The sequence below is a fragment of the Excalfactoria chinensis genome, chromosome 4 (assembly GCF_039878825.1).
Source record: "Excalfactoria chinensis isolate bCotChi1 chromosome 4, bCotChi1.hap2, whole genome shotgun sequence".
NCBI lineage: Eukaryota > Metazoa > Chordata > Aves > Galliformes > Phasianidae > Excalfactoria > Excalfactoria chinensis.
The window spans coordinates 24,450,988-24,471,554 of record NC_092828.1 but is presented as its reverse complement, the minus strand read 5'-3'; the positions used below and the strand labels follow the sequence as shown (position 1 = coordinate 24,471,554).

General features: G+C 40.3%; 1 protein-coding gene across 2 annotated transcripts in view; it reads left to right on the top strand.

The window, feature by feature from the left end:
* Window positions 1-20,567, top strand: part of SCFD2 (sec1 family domain containing 2) — a 181,676-nt gene that overhangs the window by 23,286 nt on the left and 137,823 nt on the right. Inside the window, exon 3 of one of the 2 annotated variants that reach the window (XM_072334894.1) lies at window positions 4,081-4,205. In XM_072334894.1, the coding sequence (XP_072190995.1) occupies window positions 4,081-4,205 (125 nt within the window). Of the gene's footprint in view, window positions 1-4,077; window positions 4,206-20,567 lie in introns of both variants that reach the window. The other variant, XM_072334893.1, reaches the window with a different exon arrangement.

Here is a 20,567-nt window from a genome sequence, read left to right as displayed (position 1 = left end):
TTGGACAGGAATGTCTGACTTCTTTTCATTTGGTTAAATATATGTGCTGACTGAAGAAACATGTCACAAAATGAATTTTATAAATACTGACTGTCCTGTATTATTATTGGTAGATCTGAAAACAAAAGTGTCCTGTGCATTCCGTCCTTGCTTTCAGATTTGCATCTGCTGTTTGAGAGTTTGTTCTTCACTGACCACTGCTTGGTTTTACCAGTTTCCAGACATCTGCTTCCATCCTACTGATAGTACATCCCAGTGTCATTAGCCTCCCCCTGCTCTCTCCGCATGTGTTCAAGATGAGTAGCCTAGAGAATGAGCTTGCAGCACTATAACAGATACTCTGTCTTTCAAATAACCTTGACAGCTCTGCCCATTCACCAGTTCAGAAGAATAAATCAATCTTAACAGATACAGGAATTGCCAACTTGTGAATGTCTAGACCAAGTAAATTAGCTCAAGGATTCAGCTTTGCAAACTGTCATCCCAGTATCATAAGTAGGAAAGCTGTATCTTTTAGGTGTCTATCTTTTTCTCTCTCCTTTTGTAACCCCTTTTTGGTGGTGGCTGAAAAAGAGACATATTATTTGCAGTCAAATTTTAATTAGCTTTAGTACAATAAATGGCTTGTTAAAATGAATGTAATGTTTATGTGTGATGGGAAGGTAGAAATTTACAATTATCAGATGTCTATCAAAAACTGCTGTCTGCATATCAAACACTAGTTAGGGCTTACAGGGATTTTGAGAGAATACATCCTTATCTCTGGATAAAAACATCATGTTTTGGTTTAATAAATGTTGAGTTTCACTACAAGATAACTACCATACTTATTCTTACTTGTATTCTGTCTGCGGAGGTGGCTGATTGTTGAAGTTATTATGACCATAATGGTAGATAAAATGAAGAGGGTATCAAACCCTTTGAGTGAAACTGAAAATTTCTTGGTGAAACTGATTAATAGCTGAGGCCCAAAGTTTTAGTACTCTTTTCTCATTGTCAGGCTTGGAAAACATTTTTATAATAGAGATTCACTTAGGTGTTTGTTGTCATACTTACCTTTTGTTGTGAAGATACTTTGAAGTGTGATTTGGAGTTCCTGATTGTATTGCAGTGTAAATGTAAATAATTTACTTTCTCAAACAAGGCGGTATGATTCAGACAAAGGTTTTGTAATGTGTAATACACACACACGCACACACACACACACACACACACACATGAAAATCAACTTAGTTTGAAAAAAACTACTTCCAGAGTACAGTGGTTCAGTAGATAACACATAAAAACAATAAATAACAACACTTGGGAAGTAAAGAAATGCAGTGGGAAAGAGGAATTCAAATTGGGGTTCTGGGTCCCATAGAAATCACTGATTACAGCATCAGTGCTGTCGGATTTGGGCTAAAGCACAGGAACTGCAGATGGGAAAAAGAGGAGAGGAAGGACACTATGACAAGAGCTGGAAGGCAGTAACAGACAAATGTCTCACCGAAAGGGGAAGATAAGATAATGTTGTTTCCAAGGAAAATTCTTTGGTTACTCCTCAGACCAAGCAAGCAACAATCCCACTGTGTACTTGTAACCCATTCCCAGCAGTCATTCATTCCTTGTCACTAATGAAATTAAAGATTGGGCAAAGCAAAAGGTCCCTCTGTGAAGGTGTAAGAGAGGGGAACTGGGAAAAGTGTTCTCAGTAGCAGACATAAAACTGAATTTTTCAGAGCATCAGTGCTGATTCAGATTTTTTCTCTTTGAAGAACTCCACTCAACTCAAAGAACTCTCTCCTCAGTGCTTGTGGATGACACCAAACTGTGGTGTAGTTGATAGACCTGAGGGACGGGCCATCCAGAGAGACCTTGGACAGGCTTGAGTAGTGGGTCCAGAAGAACCTCATGAGGTTCAACAAATCCAAGTGCAAGGCTTTGCACCTGGGTTGCGGCACCCCCACTATCAATACAAGCTGTGAGATGTAAGGATAGAGCACAGCCCTGCCAAAAAGGGGGGGTACTGGTGGGTGGCAAACTAGATATAAGCCAGCAATGTGCCCTCACAGCCCAGAAGTCCAACCATATTCTGGGCTGCATCAAAAAAGTATGGCCAGCAGGGTGAGGGAGGCAATCCTACCCCTCTGCTCTGCACTGATGAGATCTCACCTGGAGTACTGCATCTGGATCTGAAGTATTCAGTACAGGAGAGACATGGACCTGTGGGTGTCACTGTGACATGTTCTTACTTTTTATAACTTAAAATATTTAGTTTATTATTTTGAATTTTATTATTGTTTATACTAGTAGCACACGGAGCTGCCAAAAGAGTATCTTTTAGTAGGGTTTATACATGGATGTGCATGCTTCTTTCAGAGCTCTTTTAGTCTAAATAAATGGGGCTCACCAGCCCCTGGCAAGGAAAGGAGTGCAGCAGACAAGGACAGGCAGAGAAGTGGTGCATCCTCACAGTGTGAGTTCCTGACTTACTGAGCTTGTGCAAAATTTGGGAGACTTTTGTTCCACTTTCCTTTCTGTTGTTTGCTTTAAAGTCAGCCCACGGTGTCTGTGCTTATGTGGGACTCTACTTGTATTTGCGGTGATGAAGAGGACTAGGAAAAGGAGAATAGGCCGAAAGGTTGGAGAACAGAAAATTACATTTCTTTCAAATGGGAAAAAAGTATTTAAAAAATGAGATTCCTGCTGTTTTAGGCCTGATTCTTGATCTGTGTAATCCCTGACTTTGGAACTGCTTGTTCAGGAAGGGATTAGTTAATGGGCCAAGGGGCGGCCTCTTGCAATCTAAACTTCAGGCATGCTTGTAAATGACAGTGAGGCATGCCCTGTAGGTGCAATGTGAACAGGGTCAGCAGGCTGAGATAGCAGTGATGCTGGGTGAGTAGGACTCAGTCAGGATAACTGGGTATACAGAGTCTGTAAAAATAACATACGCAAGGATCCATTACTTTAAAGAGTCTGTATTGAAGAAATGTAACACTAGGTTAGGTCATCTGATTCCCTGGTCGTCTTCTTCAGGATTCTGCTGCACAGGGTGCTTTCCTGCTTTACTAAATTCACTTTTTAAAGGTTTTGTGTTTTGGTATTGGATTGGTATTGTTCACATTACTAAACATAGCTGTGCATTACAACCATGCTATTGCAATGCAGCATGCATACAGCTGTTCTGTAACAGGTAGCAAATGAGCTATGGGGGAGGGGTTCTGTGAAACAGATCCTGTTTTGGCGTGTTTATAAGCATGTTATGAATTACATCAGAAATGTATTCAGGAGTTAAATGTGTCCTGGGATGTAAACAAAGGAGGTTTTCCTAAGGGGAAAAAAAAATCCTACACAGTTAATCCCAATTAACTTTAGCTTCAGGCAAGGGTTTTTCCTCCCTTCTCCTCTCCCTTCCAGAGGAAACACTGAATTCATTCAGAAAACAAGAAATGCAGTGTCCTGGATGAGACAGAACGCTAACAGGGTAATGAGTGCAGACGAGCCATGCAAATTGATGTGTGTCTGTCTTAAGATTAGCAACAGCAGCAATAGAAAGGAAATCTGTAAATACAGAAACTGTGACAACAGTTGCATTCTTGTGTGGATTATTCACTTCACATAAGGAGAATCCATGAAACCCAAAGTGGTGGTAGTTCATCAAATCAGACCAACGGCCTTCAGCACTGGAAGTATTGCTCTGGGACTTTAAACTCTCACAGGGAAGTCACAGCCCATCTGTAGACTGTCCTTTGCATACATTTTCGATTACTGAAGAACTTTGGACTGTTTCTGATATACCCATGGTTGAACAGTAGTGCTTACACAGGGGCTAACATGCTTATTTTGGTTTATTACATGTGGATTCTTATGCTTTAAAATTAGTAGCAAGAAATCCTATGTGTTTTATTGTAAAATGATAGAGACTGTTTTGCTAAGAAAAAACAAGCCTTTATATTGCATTACTTTTGCTTGTATCTTGCCCACCTCAGAAGAGTTGCTAAGTAGAAGCACTCATGTTAAAATATAAATGTTGTCTTAAGCTTATTCCATTATTCCAGCCATGTTTAGTGTAACCCTGTCATTTTCTAATAGCAGTCCAGCTGCCAAAGCTCTTTGGGAGTCCTTCATGAACCTCAAACAGAAGGAAGCTGTGATGGAGGCCAGGAGACACCTGGTGGAGGCCGCAAGCAGAGAAAATTTACCCATTAAAATGAGCATGGGTGAGTAGCATGGCATACCCTTCCCTTCGCAGTACTAACACAGAAGGTGTCAGCTGCTCTTCTTCCATTTAACCCTTTTGGGGAAAGCCTGTGCCCACCCTCAGATTTGGGGTGTGTACTGTGGTACTGCAGAATCTTCCTGATACGGAAATGAGAAGCAAATGTTTGCTAGAGCTCAAGTGTCATGTTTTAAATGCAATGACAATAAAAAGATTGAAAACAGTTACAAAGCAATGGAGTTCTATGACGAAGGATTTCAAAGGCTTGCAATTGTTTAGCATTGTTGCTTCTCTTTGTTCTGTGAAGAATGAGAATTTGGGTATTCTTAAGAAGTCAGCAGGATATGTGTCCGTGGTGAGCAGAAGTTTTAAGTAGATACTGGCCTGATGAAATCTGTACAGATCTTGTATTTAATTATGTTATCTTGGTAGTGAGGCTAATGTGAAATAAGGCTGCCCAGATCAAGAGAGTTTAAGCTGAAAACCATGTCTGGGTGCTTTTTAAATCTGATAAACCTAAATTCTTCAAAATATTAGAGACATAGAATATTCATGATTACTTTCAATAACTTCTTTAGTGTATTGTTCTAACTGTATGCTGTACTTAGTGAAATGCAAGAACGGCTGTAAACGTAGGCTTATTAAAACAATTATATGGTTCTATACCTTATTTTTATTCCTTATGGAATAAGAGTAATAGGCATTTATCTCAAAATCCAGAGTCTACTGCCAAGATACTGCGGAGAAATTAGATGTACAGCCAACTTGTGAACTCTTAACAGCTATAACATTTCATATATTGCAAATACCTAGAGCATACATTTATTAGATTATTAATCAGAAATACTAGATGTGTGCTACAGTAATTCTGTAAACTGTTTTAAAGAAATGGAAAAGGAGCAGCTGTGAGAGGGTTATTGCAAATTAACCTAAGGGAGAGGAGGCACAGTGAATGATGAAATTGCCTTTAAACTTTCTCTGATAATGTGTCTGATTATTCACCGTAGTAACATTTAATGTCTTTACATTTCATATGCCTCTGAAAAAAAAAGTTACTGTTGTTGAAATTCAACTTTTTCTTAAAAGTAATTGCTTCTGATCTTCGTGACATAATGATCTGTCTACCACCTTCAATTCTCTGCGTGAATGACTAGATCAGTCACCCTTTCCATGTGGCTTCTTCCTATGGTTCCATTCATGGCTAATAACCTTGGTTCTTAATCATGTTAACTGGTACTCATCTAATGGCAGCCTAAATGTCTGATACTCGATGTAGTGCTGTGTAGAAACATCTAACGGGTGGTGGTGAAACAAAATTCTGATGCTATCATTTTTGAGACTTTTGTTCAGAGGATGCAATATAGGTTAAAGTGCAGGTATTGGTAATTATTAATATCAGTAATTAGTAACTTAGTAATCACTATAGAAATTTTGCTTAGTGAATTGCTTATTTTATATTAGAATCAAGTTCCTTCTTGCTCTCTTTACTAAGATGAGTTGTGTCAGAGTATTTTCCTTGCTGCTATTATTTTTTTACTAGCTTTGCCCTGGAAATAAGGAGCGAATTACATTTTTGGAGCAAATAAAATATTTTCTGTTGCTTTCTGGGCTTTGATGGCCTGTGCTTGCCATGCCTTCCCTGCAAATAATGGGTGTACAGTTCAGATTTGCTCTGTCTATACTTTGCTGCGCATGGCAGGAGATTAATGAATTGTAGGAGGATCCACAGCTTAAGAATTTGCTTTCTTGAAGAGACCTGCTGTTGAAGAGGGCACATCATCTTCTCCCTCTTCCCACAGATATCTCTTCTAGGCTATGGAGAACTCCTCTGTCTTCCCCTAAAGGCAGCAGAGATGAGATGGACAGATAAGTTCTGAGGAAGGAAATCAACAATTCTGGCTATATTTTCTTTTTATCTGAGTAGACTGGATTGCTGGTTTCAGGTGTTCTTGATTCACATATCCCTTATATTAGTTGTATCTACCAAAGCAGTAGTGAGGAAAGTCTGGAAGTCCCGTCAACTATTTCAAATTACTTTAGTGTAGAAAAAAAGTCAGCTGAAGATACAAAGTGCAGAGCTGGCAATATTTGGTGGAAAAGTCTGTGGATGGACTCTTGGAGCAGATTCAAATGTAAGACCATCTCTGTGGAATTTGTAAATAAACTGCAATTTTTCTTATGCTGAAACAGTCCTATACTCAGGTTATCAGGTGGGACAATTAAGTGTTCTTCTATCACCTTCAAGAAAAATCATGAGGTTTGTGTCATTTCAGTTTGTGAGTGAAAGAACTGCATTGCCTTTACAAAATTTAATGAATGACACCAATAAGCAAGCTGTTCAAAACTGTTTACTGGCAGTAAAAACCTTTTTTCCTTCAAAGAAGTCTTGGAAGAAAGAATCACAGAGAAAAGACTAAGAACAAAGTGATCATCCAAATAATAAACTAGAACACAAAGCCATGAAGCTACTTCGCCATTTCCATAGGGAACAAAACCTGAGCTCTCTATCTACAGAGTGTATTTTGTTTTCTTATGTCAAACCTGGAGAAGAAAGGCAAAGCACTGTTCAGAATTCCAACCAGCGTAAAAACTATGGATGCTACATTGTCATGGGTTAACCTAAAATCTACCTGCACCCATGACAGGGGTATAGACAGCCTGCAGGGCCGCTATCCCAAAAGGAAAAGGGAAAAAGGGAAAAGGAAAATAAATACAGCGGCAACGATCTAAGGAGGCACACTTATTTACTAAATACTATATCGGAATACAGAATAACACAATATAATACAATATAATCGGAATTAAGGCTAATGAATCAAGTAAAATAAGAGAGAGTGAGTCCCGAAACCGAGAGGCCTACTGTAACTCTAGGCGAAACGGCTGGAACGCTCCCACACGGCTCTCCCCCTGGCTGGCAGGATCCAAGAGAGCGAGTCCAGCACTGAAGTGAGATTATATAGTCCTGGTCATATGACTGACCGTGGTGTTCTCTGGGACATTCAGTCTTCTTTCTGTGAGCAGCAGATTCGTCAAAATTATCTATGCTTAACATGATGTTATGATGTGGAATACTGATAGCAAAATTACAACATTGCAAAACCATGACATACATGCAGATGACTTCTTAAGAAGTACATACTTATGCGTAAATGATATTTAAAGATGCATTTTCATTTGGAGCTTAATAATTCTGTCAGAATTGACTTTTGTGCAGTGTTTGCTTGGTGTTGCTTACTGTGGGCATGTTTTTGATAAATCTAAGTCTTGGGAACAGCCTTAACCCTTTCAGCAATCTGTAGTTCCCAAAGCAGTGTGTTTATATGTAAACAGTAGGTGGAGCTGTCCTGTGCTAGAAGTCTACTTAAATACTTCGGCATAATGACAACACTGACATTTTATTTTATTGAAAGAATTAAATTTGGTTTTGTAAAGCTTTTTGGAAGACATTACAGAAGATGGTTGTAATGGCATTCTGGTGAGTTTTATAGTGATTCAAGTGAGACAGTAAAGAGATTGCTTGTACTTGGCTCTTAAATTAAGGGACTGCAAGGAGATTCACTCTGAGGCAGCAGCCTGGTTAGCAGTACAGCAGGAAGATGCTATTTTTTCTACTCCTCTATTTCCAGTTCCATTCTTTATAGTTTTAATGTCTTCGGAATGTGATCATCTGCGAATCTCCTCTTGAAGGCTTTGCTATTAGTGTAATCTTTTGGCAGTAATCAAAGGTTTGCTACAGATGCTCTGTGGTTTTAGAAACACTTTTGCTCTTCTGTTTGGAAAAAGCATGGTAAACTTTGGTCAAGCCTGAAGTCTTTTATTGTGTCTCTTTACTGATATGGAGACTGAAAGATGAAACACCAGTATAGCAACAGAAGCAAGGTGCTATGTGCTGTTACATGAGACCTTGTTAACAGAATAAAGGCCTTCTGGTTTCTTTCCATTTAAATTGTAGAAATGCATTTTCAAAAATCAGGCTCACTATACAATTAGCTCAGCATTTGTGAGATAAAGAAGGGTCTTGTAGCTCTCAAACGGCCAGATGTGTGCGGGGTGAACTGCATGGTAAAGCTTTTGGGTAGAAATAGGGAGATCCTTAAATTTCAATGGAGATAAGAAATAACATTTTGATGTAAAAAGATAAATGGAAGAGAATATCTTATCTAGAAATATAAAGCATGTGAAGAAAACAAAATGTACAATTCTTAAAAAAAATAAATTGCACTGGACTGTAGTGGCATCTAACATACTATTTATTCATGACAAGATCAGTGTAAAAATATTCAAGATTCAGTACCATTCAGTTCCTGGAATAAACTAGGGATAAAAGCTACAAGCAAAGAAAATGAGCCATAGTGAAGTAAATAGGTACACTGATATCTCCCCAGATAATTAGGCCAATTCCGTGCAAGAGACAACTAGTGAGACAATGACAGGCTGTATCTGAGGCCCTTATGAAGGAGGAGAAGGTGGGTGAGCACTATAGGCCTCAAGGCAGTCTATGTGGCATTCAGATCCCTTCTGCAGCACATGTTAGGGTAAGTGATAGGTACTGGGGTAACAGCTGGTCTTCTTAGTATGTGGGTGGCCTGAGATGCAGAGGGATCAAGTTGTTGACTGGTTCTTGGGTTGTTAGTGCACATTCCTCTGTCTTTTAACTAGTCTTCAAGCATGTTGGGACAACAAGCTGCAGAAGACAAAGCCTCTCTGAAGGCAGTCTCATGGGACAGGAGGGTTCCTGTACCAACTTGCATGGGACAGGCCTGGTTTAGTTTGCAGAGTCCTAAATTCTTGATGGTGAGTCTCTCTGTGCTCCTCCAGTAGCTCACAGGTGCTCTTTGTGTCACTAACGCAGGAAAAGGTGGGACTGCTCCTCTCTGACCTGGAGTCCTTTTGTTGCACACTGTGAACCATGAGTAATTTTTTTTCCTATTTTTTTTTTCCCTCATAGAAAGCAACAGAAGTTCTGCAGCATGGGAACTATCTAGCCAAGCAGATTTGATTTTACAGCCTGTTACAGTACTGACTTCTTGACTTCTTCTTGTAGTGCAGCTGTAAGCGTGGTCTTGACCTGTAGTAATTGTTTCTAGTTTCAGTGGTGGTCAATACAGCAGATGTGCTGTTGCATCATTCACCCCTGGAGGCAGGAAGGCTTTTTTTTGTCTTAAAATGCAAAATATTTTTGAAGAGTTTCAAGTGTTTCTAAAAGCTTTGGACTCTTTGTGGGGGCTTCCTTATAGAACATTGCATTCACAGTGGATGACCACTCTTTAGTTTTGATTTAAGAGGGGGTAGGCTCTTCCTGATAACCCTTGATAAAGGTAGTCTTTCCGAATAGTCACCACCACGTACAAATGTGGAAATAGACTGATGTTATGGATGTTTCGCCTTGCACTGTTACACTAGGATGAAGTTCACAGTTTCATCAGAGTAATCAGTGTTCACTTAACTAAAAAGTTCCATCTTCTGACAGTCATTTGGTTTTTGCCAGTCTAAAGAAATGATTTTGCTCCAAGCCCTGGATGTGCAAAGAATATGTGGCAGTCTGGTTGTGTGGGTTTTTTTTTTCCTTCTGTGTTTTTTTTTAAGCAACTGAACTTTTCATGTAGTCTCTGTAACACATTAGATGTAACAAAATGGATTAAGATATTACGCCAAGGAAGTTCTCTGTTTTGTGATGAAATAGCTGAAACGAAGAGATTCAGAAGCAGAGCAGATTGGTTTTTGTCAGTAAGTGATGCTATATTGGGGCATAGTGTTGTTTAGAAGGATCACCAGCTGGGGAGCAGTCTTTGCACTAAACATAATGCTTCTTTCACAGCTAAATGCAGCATTCAGGAAAGTGGTACGTCAGGTTTTTTTTCAGTCTTACCTTTTAATACACAGCACTAAACAATTGCTAGAAGAAGAAAACAAACATACCATAGAATAGCTGCAATTGTGAGGAGTGATGTCCCTCTCCCTGTTGTGCTGGTGCCTCTTAGGTTTGCTTCTGCTGCCACAAGGGCCACACTGCTGCTTCATATTCAACTTGCCAGTCTCTTACATTCTGAACTTCAGAGGGGTTTAGGTTGCAGAATTGCTATCAGGCTGTTGCAAATAGAAGAAACACAGGGAAACTTTAAATAAATAAAGAGTTTTAAACAATTGACTTTACAGTTAGTGCAAAACGGCATGTTGAATGTGACAGAAGGCTTGCTGGTATTTAGCATCCATGGTGCATGTTTGTAGTGAGCACTGGCATCTCTGTAGTTAATGAGAGAGCTGGAAAATCCTCTGTCCCAAATGTTAAGATACTGTGCTGTCTCGCTCCAATCTGTAGGAGGGAGGCAAGGTTCTTTGATATGTGTATACCCGGCGTGAGATTAAGAAGCAACGGTTCAAATGTTGGCCCAACCGGTTTATTACAGTCCTGGCCGTTTTAGGGAGATGGGGGAGGGAAGGTGGGCGATAGGAAAAGTAGGAAATATAAGCAAGGAGTCTGTAGAGAGCAAAAGAGAGATCTTTGCAGGAAGCAAGAGGGAGATAGTCACCACCATGGATCCAGCGAGGTTTGTCATTGATCTTCATTAGTGGTGGGTCGTCAGGCGTTGTTGTTCCACTGATGATGACGACGACGATGGATGAATGAATGAATTTCCAATGGTAGCACCAACTGATTTATAAGTCCAAAGTGGTCGAGTCAGCTTTCTCTTTGGAGTGACAGCTCAAATCCAAAGTAGCTGAGTCAGCTCTCCTTGGGGTAGAAAATTCTGGCTTTGGGATCTCAGCAAAAACTCCTTTTGTTCCCATCTTCCGGGCCTTGCCAGCAGATAAGAGGGAGCAGGGATGCCCATCTGCATCCTGTTTTTCACAGGACACGATGGCATTATTCCCCAATTTTCCCATACCAAGCTGGAGCTATTTAGTCCCAGGCCAGATCTTCTACCCATAAACACTCCTGTGCACTCTGTTCCGGAAGCAAACAGCTATGAAGGAAGGTGCTGTCAGATGCCTACAGGGTGATGTTGATTGTCACACGGTAGCACCCATCACTTGCCTCCTCCATAAATCAGTGAGAGTCTCATCACTAGAAAACACCTCAGGAAGCAAGCTTTGAGCCAGAAAACAAAGAAGGGTTCTCACACCACCCCGTGGCTCAAAGGATGCTCAAAACTGAAGCATAAGTGACCCTCCATGGTGGTGAGGAAAAGAAAGAGAAAAAAAAGTAAGCATAAGGGAAAAGAGGGATGGGTGATAAGGGGGAGTTAAATGTTGACATCATAAACTAAACTACTCACAGAAAGTCATTTACAGCTACAGTCACTTACTCCCATTGTTACTTGCTTTAACCTTTTTGCTGTTTTTTGTAGTAGTTTTTTTGTTTGTTTGTTTTCCACAATTCCACAATTATTACCCTCAATTACACTTCCATATACCATAAACATTTAACAATCACAAAGACAGTGATGATAACCAGTAGTATCAAATAAAATAAATAAATAGGGGTATTTGTGTCAGCTGAGAGATATAAATACTAGTTTGGCAAGTTAGAGTACTGTTATAGTCTACAGAACTTTTCACAGGACAGTGTGTGTCGGACACCCCACAGTATAAACCACAAGAGGGACAATCCCAGAAACACATCTCTTATCAAAACTTAGACATTTTCCAACAACCATATTTTGTATGGAACTCCTGGGCTGATGTGACACGAAAAAGTATCAGTGCAAAGGACTTTGTGATAGATTTCTTTTGTGACCACATCTAACAAATATTAGATGGGTCCCATTGTTCATTTCCCAGTTTTCTAGGAATTTGGAAACACCATGGAGGAGTTACATGCAAATCACAATCAGTTTAACCAAAAGGGGTGAAAGAAGGGGTCAGAAGGAATGGTCATTACCGTGCAGAGAGTACCAGAAAGCCAGAATGACCTGTAAAAACTCTGAACCCAATTGTGAAGTTTTAACAGATCCAAGGACTGATATCGATCACAATCCACAACAAACAAAACATAATACTATTGCTACCAAAATATGGAATCAAGAGGTATATTCAGCATTCCAGCATGATCTCATCTTCAATTTTCCTGTCACAAAACACAAATGGTTAAAGTCAGCTATCAGCCATTCTGTGCTCAGTAAAGGTCCCACGGGGATCTGCTGTAAAATAAAACAAGACAACTTGCCCTTTTGGGGCTATTGTAAATACAATTAAAAAATGAGGGAACAATCCAGCAAGAGTTGATTTTACATTTCTTTATCGGGGAGGCCTTAGCCTTCCAAGGATATTTGTTAAGGGATTTCATTAAGGTTAGGGAAACTGTCCTCAGGTTAGCTGAGTCAGTTGGCACAGGCTGGCCAGGGAGATGAGTGTTTCCCCGGCTTATCAGTAACTGTATTGTGACTCACAGGGGCAGTTGGCAGGAGTGGGAGGCCTTGGGACAGAAGGTGTTAAATCGAGGATCTTCTCCTGTTGTGAGCTTTCTAATACATCCACCCCTCACTGCCTTCCCCCCCCCCCCACCTCCCGCTCATCTGGGGGAGGGGGCGAAAGCATCAGCTTTCCTTGGGCTTCTTGAGCTTTTGTTCTGGCCACCAGTTAACTAATTTCTCTAGTCTGACTGTGGGTAATCCATTCATCAAATCTCGTGGAACACCCTTTTGCCAGCCCAGCGTCCAGAGACAATTACGTTTATGACCAATATTTCGCCTGCCTGTTCTTCCTGGCAATGAGACCCTTCCAGTTTCACTGAGGTTTGGGCTAGGTGGCCTAGAAGCAAGGCTGACTGCTGCAAGCCTCACTTCCCTTGGCTCACATTTACTAGTGTTAGTAATCACCGGCCCATATTTTCTTTCATAATTAATTAATTCTTGGGCAACCTCCCCCCATGTCCATACTTTATATCCAGACTGCAGATGGTTAGGGGTTACAACTCCTTCTAATGCTGCCCGGGTTCTTTCTCCCTGAGGCATAGCCTGTATCTTTCCTTGTAATTGTATGCCTATGGGTTTCAGTGATTCCGGAGCCCCCTGATTAAAGGAGTCATCCTTTCAGGATCAACAGGCATCATCAGAGGTGATTCATGATGTGGCTGCAGCTTTCTATCATACATCATTTGGAGACAAGCAGCCTTTTGGACACTTTCCACTAATTGATCAGCTGGAAGTAATGGCAAGAGGGTGTCCCCTTTCTAGAGGGTTAAGACCACCTGCCCAATAGGCAGCCCTCTGCGTTAGGGACCAGGGAGCACGGTTGTTACCAGTAGTTCAAAATACTCCTGGACCCCAATAACCTTCAGCTTCCTTCTCAGTTAACGTTATTTGGTCTCCACCAGTGAGACTGACTCTCCACACATATTCCGTTTCTGATTCTTTTGGAGAACGGCTAAAATCCTTTTTCAGTGTTGCTAATTCAGTGACAGAGAAGGGAATTTCTTTAACATTCATTTTAGGTCCTCACCATTATCAAATGCATATTCAGTTTTTATCAGAGGACGCAATTGGGTTGGCGAGTCCTCTAATTTGTCAAGCCCTTCCCTCATTCCTTGTAGTTCCTTCTGAGGAAAAGTTTTTTCTTGAGGCAAATTACGGACAACAGCATTGCTAGTGTTCTTATACGCTAATAGCTCCTTAAAAGCCATTTGCAACAAAACTGAATTACGCTGCTCTCTTTGTAATTGTTCCTCAAGGTTCGCTATTTGATTCTGCAGAGTTTTTACCAACTCTTGCATTACTTTAACTGATTCCTGTAATGCTTGTACGGTTTGGGTTTCTGCCGAATGCTTTTCATCTCGGAGCTCCACGGCTGCTTTTAAAGCTGCACCGAGTACCGCACAAATACACGATTTTCCTTTCCCGGCTCGGGTACGAGCCCCATGTTGTAAAACACAAATGCGGTCTGAAACACTCTGCAAGTTATGCCAGTTTTGTCGTGCCCAATCCACCCCTGATAAAGAGGGCCGAGCACCGTGCTTTTCTAAGAGGTCAAATAGCACATTTTCACTTTCCATAGTGGCAATACTTTCACTCATTTCTCAATACCCTAAAGGATCTACACTAAGGGAAGAGAAGGTACGCTCCACTCCTTACCCCTCCCCAGGGAGGCACACACCAATCAAACAAATGTAAATGCTACACTCATGCCTCCCTTTTGTTGAGAGGAGCACACAAAGACAGCAGGCTAAAACAACACCTTTGGGGTTAAATCGCCCCTTATTTTCCTGAGAGGCCACACAGAGGAAAAAAACTGCAAATTCCGCACCTCGGTTACAAGACACCCTCAGTGCTTGCAACTCGGAGAGGTGCGCACAGAAAAAGTTTAAACAACGCAAATTCTCCAATCTCTCCTCCCTTACACAAAAGACCAAGAAGCACAATCAACACTTACAAAGAACGTGTCAACACCTCAATCGCTCCTGGCTATCCTGTCTGGCCAGAAAAACTTCAAGCTTAAAGCTACAAGAAAAACACTTAAAGTTTCTCAAAAAAGGAATAAACTTCTTGGAGAGTAACACACGTTTTACCTCAAAAATTACCTCCTCGCTTCCCCAAGAGGCGCACACAAAAATACTTTCAAATTCCAAAATATGTTACAAGATACTTAAACCACATAATGCAAAATAGGCTTCCCGGGGAGGCACACACGTATAAAACAAAAGCAAATACTCAAAATCAATTCATACGTCCCCAAGAGGTGAACACAAAAGCAAGTAAAGTTTCAGAATAAGGAGCGGTCTTCCTGGAGAGGTGCTCACATCTAAGTTACCAAAACTGTCGCTCCTTGCAACTCCAGGAGGTGCACACAGAAAAGATTCAGGCTGTATCTGGGAGGACAACACTCTCACGGCGGGCATCCTGTCCGTGACGCCAATAATAAATGTCTCGCTCCAATCTGTAGGAGGGAGGCAAGGTTCTTTGATATGTGTATACCCGGCGTGAGATTAAGAAGCAACGGTTCAAATGTTGGCCCAACCGGTTTATTACAGTCCTGGCCGTTTTAGGGAGATGGGGGAGGGAAGGTGGGCGATAGGAAAAGTAGGAAATATAAGCAAGGAGTCTGTAGAGAGCAAAAGAGAGATCTTTGCAGGAAGCAAGAGGGAGATAGTCACCACCATGGATCCAGCGAGGTTTGTCATTGATCTTCATTAGTGGTGGGTCGTCAGGCGTTGTTGTTCCACTGATGATGACGACAACGATGGATGAATGAATGAATTTCCAATGGTAGCACCAACTGATTTATAAGTCCAAAGTGGTCGAGTCAGCTTTCTCTTTGGAGTGACAGCTCAAATCCAAAGTAGCTGAGTCAGCTCTCCTTGGGGTAGAAAATTCTGGCTTTGGGATCTCAGCAAAAACTCCTTTTGTTCCCATCTTCCGGGCCTTGCCAGCAGATAAGAGGGAGCAGGGATGCCCATCTGCATCCTGTTTTTCACAGGACACGATGGCATCATTCCCCAATTTTCCCATACCAAGCTGGAGCTATTTAGTCCCAGGCCAGATCTTCTACCCATAAACACTCCTGTGCACTCTGTTCCGGAAGCAAACAGCTATGAAGGAAGGTGCTGTCAGATGCCTACAGGGTGATGTTGATTGTCACACGGTAGCACCCATCACTTGCCTCCTCCATAAATCAGTGAGAGTCTCATCACTAGAAAACACCTCAGGAAGCAAGCTTTGAGCCAGAAAACAAAGAAGGGTTCTCACATGTGCTAGCAAATAATAAATGAAATAATAAATGTTAATTGTTTTTTGTGGGTTTTTTTGTTTGTTTTTTTGTTTTACTTTGAGCAAATATTGGAAATATATAAAAATGAGAGGCTATCATATGGACGGTTGCGTAAGTTTAATGCTGTTAATTCTAGTTATTTTATTTGGTCAAGGGTTTGAGGACCAAAGAAGAGCTACACTGCCAAACTGAGATGAATGAAGCAAAAGAATACTGCTGGTGGAGCAGTACAGTGTATTTCATGAGGAAGAAGAAAAATGTAAAGCAGCAGATAGGGCTGTAGGTAGCTGAGGTTCTTACCCAGCTCTGCTGATCTCAGAGCTGCTTTGATTTCATTTTTTAACATTTTGTTTCTTTTGAAACAACTTACTAGTTTCTTTCTTTTTTCTGTGTGCCTCCCCTCTCTTTCTTCTTTACATAGTCTCTTAGGAGGTTGCATTCCTTTATGACCTGGGGAAAATACCACTTCACAACTACCTGTGTGTGCATTTTTTGATTTTATTTTTATTATTTTGCATTATTTTTTTATTTTGTGATTTTATGTCATCATGTTGAAGAAAGAAAAGAAAAAAATGATAAAACACTTGTGTCATTCACACTCCCTACTTGAAAAAGTACCTTGAAATACCTTATTTTCCTTTCAGTTGTTGATGTGAAGGGAATGGTGGGGAATGTGGAACCCTCCTGGGTTCTCCAAATACAACAACAGTTACTCCTTATGGAAATGGTTTTGGAAGAGGGTCTTGGAGTCGTTAAATCTTGCCTCTTGGTTAGGGGAAACATCTCTAATATAGTGAAGGAGACTGAGAGATAATATGAAATATACTTACAACAAAATGAAATAAATCTTAACCGAAGTAAGATGTCAGAGATGTCTCATTGGAGACTTCAGATTTCTATTCTGTGACAGAATATTCCAACAGAAATAACAGCTCCCAGGTTTACAGTGTTTCAGGAAGGATAGTTTTGTCCCCTGCTGTAGTCTTGTTTTTGTTCAGTGAGTAATCTACTGCATGCTATATAATGTCCTGCTGCATATGATGGGTAAATGGTTCCAGCCCCGGTAAAGTTATGAAGTCCGCCATCTGCAGTTAGTAGATGGAACTGAAGCACAAAACCCTGTGCAGTGGTGTAGAACAGAAATATTCAGGTAGTGCGTTATCTTTGATTCAATTACACTTGGCACATGGATGCAGAACTGTTTGGCTGACCTTAGTATTATATATATAATATATAATATTGTGACCACAATCCCTACATACATATTCACAATATTCTTTCTATGTGTCTGGAATTTTTGAATAAAGGCTCTTTTTTGGTTTGTTTTCTTTCATTTTGGTTTTTGTTATAGATAGTAAACTCAAACACTTAAGTTTAACTTGTGGCCAGGTCTCCTTCTGTGTCTGATTGTGATTAAAATTGGAGATAATCACGAAAAATTTTGAAAACAGAAATGTGTTGCTCTCGCAAATGTATCATTTCATTGTTTATGTTCTTTGCTAATGTAATACTGCAAGGCATATATCAACTTTGTGAAACCTTTTTGTCTTTATATAAGCGTTGTAAAAAGTTACTTCAGTTTGGTCTTACTGTAGAGAATTGATAAGATGCGTGGAGCAGAAGGAAACATTAATGTACAGATAAATTTTTTTGAAGTTTTGAAACAAGGCTTTAACATAAGAGATCAATAACAATGTTCATTTACAATATATATACCCTCAAGTGAAAAGGAAATTACTTTGATATATTGAAGCACTTATACATTTAAATAGCATTTACTTGCAAATGTGTCCAGTTTGTCATAGGTTATGCTTAATGGATAGTCACAGAAATGAAGCTTTGCTCATGATGTAACCATGCCCTAAAAGGCTTGTCAAAGATTTTTAAATGACTGTTTTTAAGAGCATTTTGACCATTACTCATCATTTAATCTCTTAAGATTATTTTTAATATACATTTTGAAATTTAATTAGAGTCAGATCAAATAATTGCCATTGAGAGTAATACAGATTGTCTATTGACCTAATTAATTGTTTTAAAATATAATGGGGAAAAAAATGTGAGGAAAACAACAGTTTAATTTTACTTGCATAAGCTGTGAATTATAGGCCTGCGAATTAGAAACAGGTGTTAAGGTTAAGTCAGAAGGATTGGACAGCTTTTGAATAGATAAAATGGCTTACTTATGTTTTGGTTTGCAGCTTGTTTTGTTTGGTTGGTTGGCGGGTTTTTTTTGTTTATAGAAATTGGTAATAGGTATTATTTTGGGAGATATTGTAAGTAACAATACTTAATTGTCTGGAATCATAGAATCATAGAATCACCAAGGTTGGAAAAGACCTAAAAGATCATCCAGTCCAACCGTTCACCTATTACTAATAGCTCCCACTAAACCATGTCCCTCAACACAACATCCAGTCACTCCTTGAACACCCCCAGGATCAGTGACTCTACCACCTCCCTGGGCAGTCCATTCCAGTGCCTTACCACCCTTTCTGAGAATTAGATCTGTATTGAGTCACGGTGTTTCTAACATTTGTCTAAACAAATACCTTTTACATGGTACAAGCCAAGGTACTCAGGAAAGGCTGAAATGCTTCTTTGAGTTTTTGACTGCTTGTTAGTCAGTGGTAGGTATACAGTTAGATCCTGCTATGGAGAAACGAGCTGATTATGTGTATATATATATATACATATATACGCACATACGTAAAGATAAAACATTTGTAAGTTACTGAATAGTGATGCAGCCCCCTGAAAAGAAGCAGTTGAATTGCTGTCTTCTGTTCTCTGCTAAGATTTATTCCATTGGTTTTTTGGGTTGGTTGTTTTTTTTTTTCAGATCAACCATAATGACTGTTTTAGCTAAGCAAGAGAGTTCCTGGATATATGGGGTGGGGAAACACCAGTTCCAATGTGTGCTTGGCATGCAACAAAGCCATGTGGCACCAAGGTTTTGCTGAATCTCTGTGGCAGTTGTGGATTCTGTACCGTGTTCTGTGCGTCCTACACGATGACAGAAAGGACTTCAGAATTAATGTTAAAAAACAGAGCTGACAAGTGAAAAAGAAAGAAAGAAAAGAGAACAAACTTGAAGTAGCTGGAAGAGGTCTAGAACTAAAGGAGCAAACTATCACTGAGAACAGCCTGTGGCAAAGGATATGAATATATATTATATGCTAGTGTGCTTGCAAATACCATTGAGCGTTGCACTTTAAGTGGGACATGGCAATACAGTAAAACTGGGTGGCTTGCCCATTGCTGTTTTTCCATCATAACTGTGTAAGCTTGATGATTCAGTCTTGCAAAGGAGAATTAGTTACATGAAGACATGTTGAGTTACGTACGTATGTACTTATACATCATCATGTTTTCCATCTATTTTTATTTGCTTCCCACCCAAAGTGATCGTTAGGGTATTCTCAGCTATTCAAGTCTTTCAGAGGTCATAAGAGAAATAATCAGTCCTTTTGAATAACCTACCAATGAACAACAACCTCCCTTTGTCTGGGACAACAAGCCAAGAACACAGTGAAGTATTCAGTGTCTGAAAACATATGTCTTAGTGCTAAATGAGGACGTGTACAAGCCACCTGGAACCCTTTGAGCATATTATTTTAGGACACATAAGTCAGTTCTTTATTTGTGAGAGGTTTAGAGCATCCGGGAGATGATGCAACCAAATTTGCAGATTTAAAGTTGCTTTATGATTGCAGTGAACTGCTGTTTTCAAGGGTTACTGTTTCTCAGAGCTGGTGACTCTCTTGTGGCCTAGTGTTCTGTGTTTATTAATGTGGTATAAGAGGTGAAAAATGAGGCAACATTTATGATCATTATACATATTTAGTCAAGAATAAGCTGATTTGAGTACTGTGTATATATGTGTGGAAGGAAGGAGGTTTCTAGTTCCATCCATCCTTCAGCATAGTGATACAAAAAATGTTAGACCCTCCATTCTTGAACCAGACACTCTCACCTCATGTTCCCACACGCTCTGGCCTTGTCTATCCACGCTGCAGCTTAGGATCATAGAATCACATTATATCCGGAGTTGGAAGATGCCCACAAGGATCATGGAGTCCAACTCTCAGCTCCACACAGGACCACCCAAAATCCAAACCTTATGTCTGAAGGTGTTGTCCAGATGTGCTCTTAACTCCAGCAGCTTGGGACAATGACCACAGCCCTGGAGAGCCTGTTCCATGCCCATCACGCTCTGGTGAATAACCTTTTCCTGACACCTAGCCTGATCCTCCTATGACATAGCTTTATGCCATTTCCTTGGGCCCTGTTGCTGTCACCAGTGAGCAGAGTTCAGTGCTGACCCTCTGCTCTCTATGAGGAACTGTAGGTGGCTCCTCGCAATCTGATCTTTTCTGAGCTGAGCAAACCAAGGGACTTCTGCTGCTATGCATATGCCTTGCCCTCTAGACCCTTCACTATCTTTGTAGCTCTCCTTTGGATAGTTAACAGCTTTACATCTTTTCTGTATTGTGGCACACAACAGTACATACAGTACTCGTGGTGAGGCTGTACTACAGCAGGACAGTCACTTTGCTTGCATGGCTAGCAGTGCTGAATATTTCTCCCTCATCCAAAAATGCACCTTTCTGTGTTTTTAACAGCCAATGCTGTACATGCCTTCAGAGGTGTGACAGAT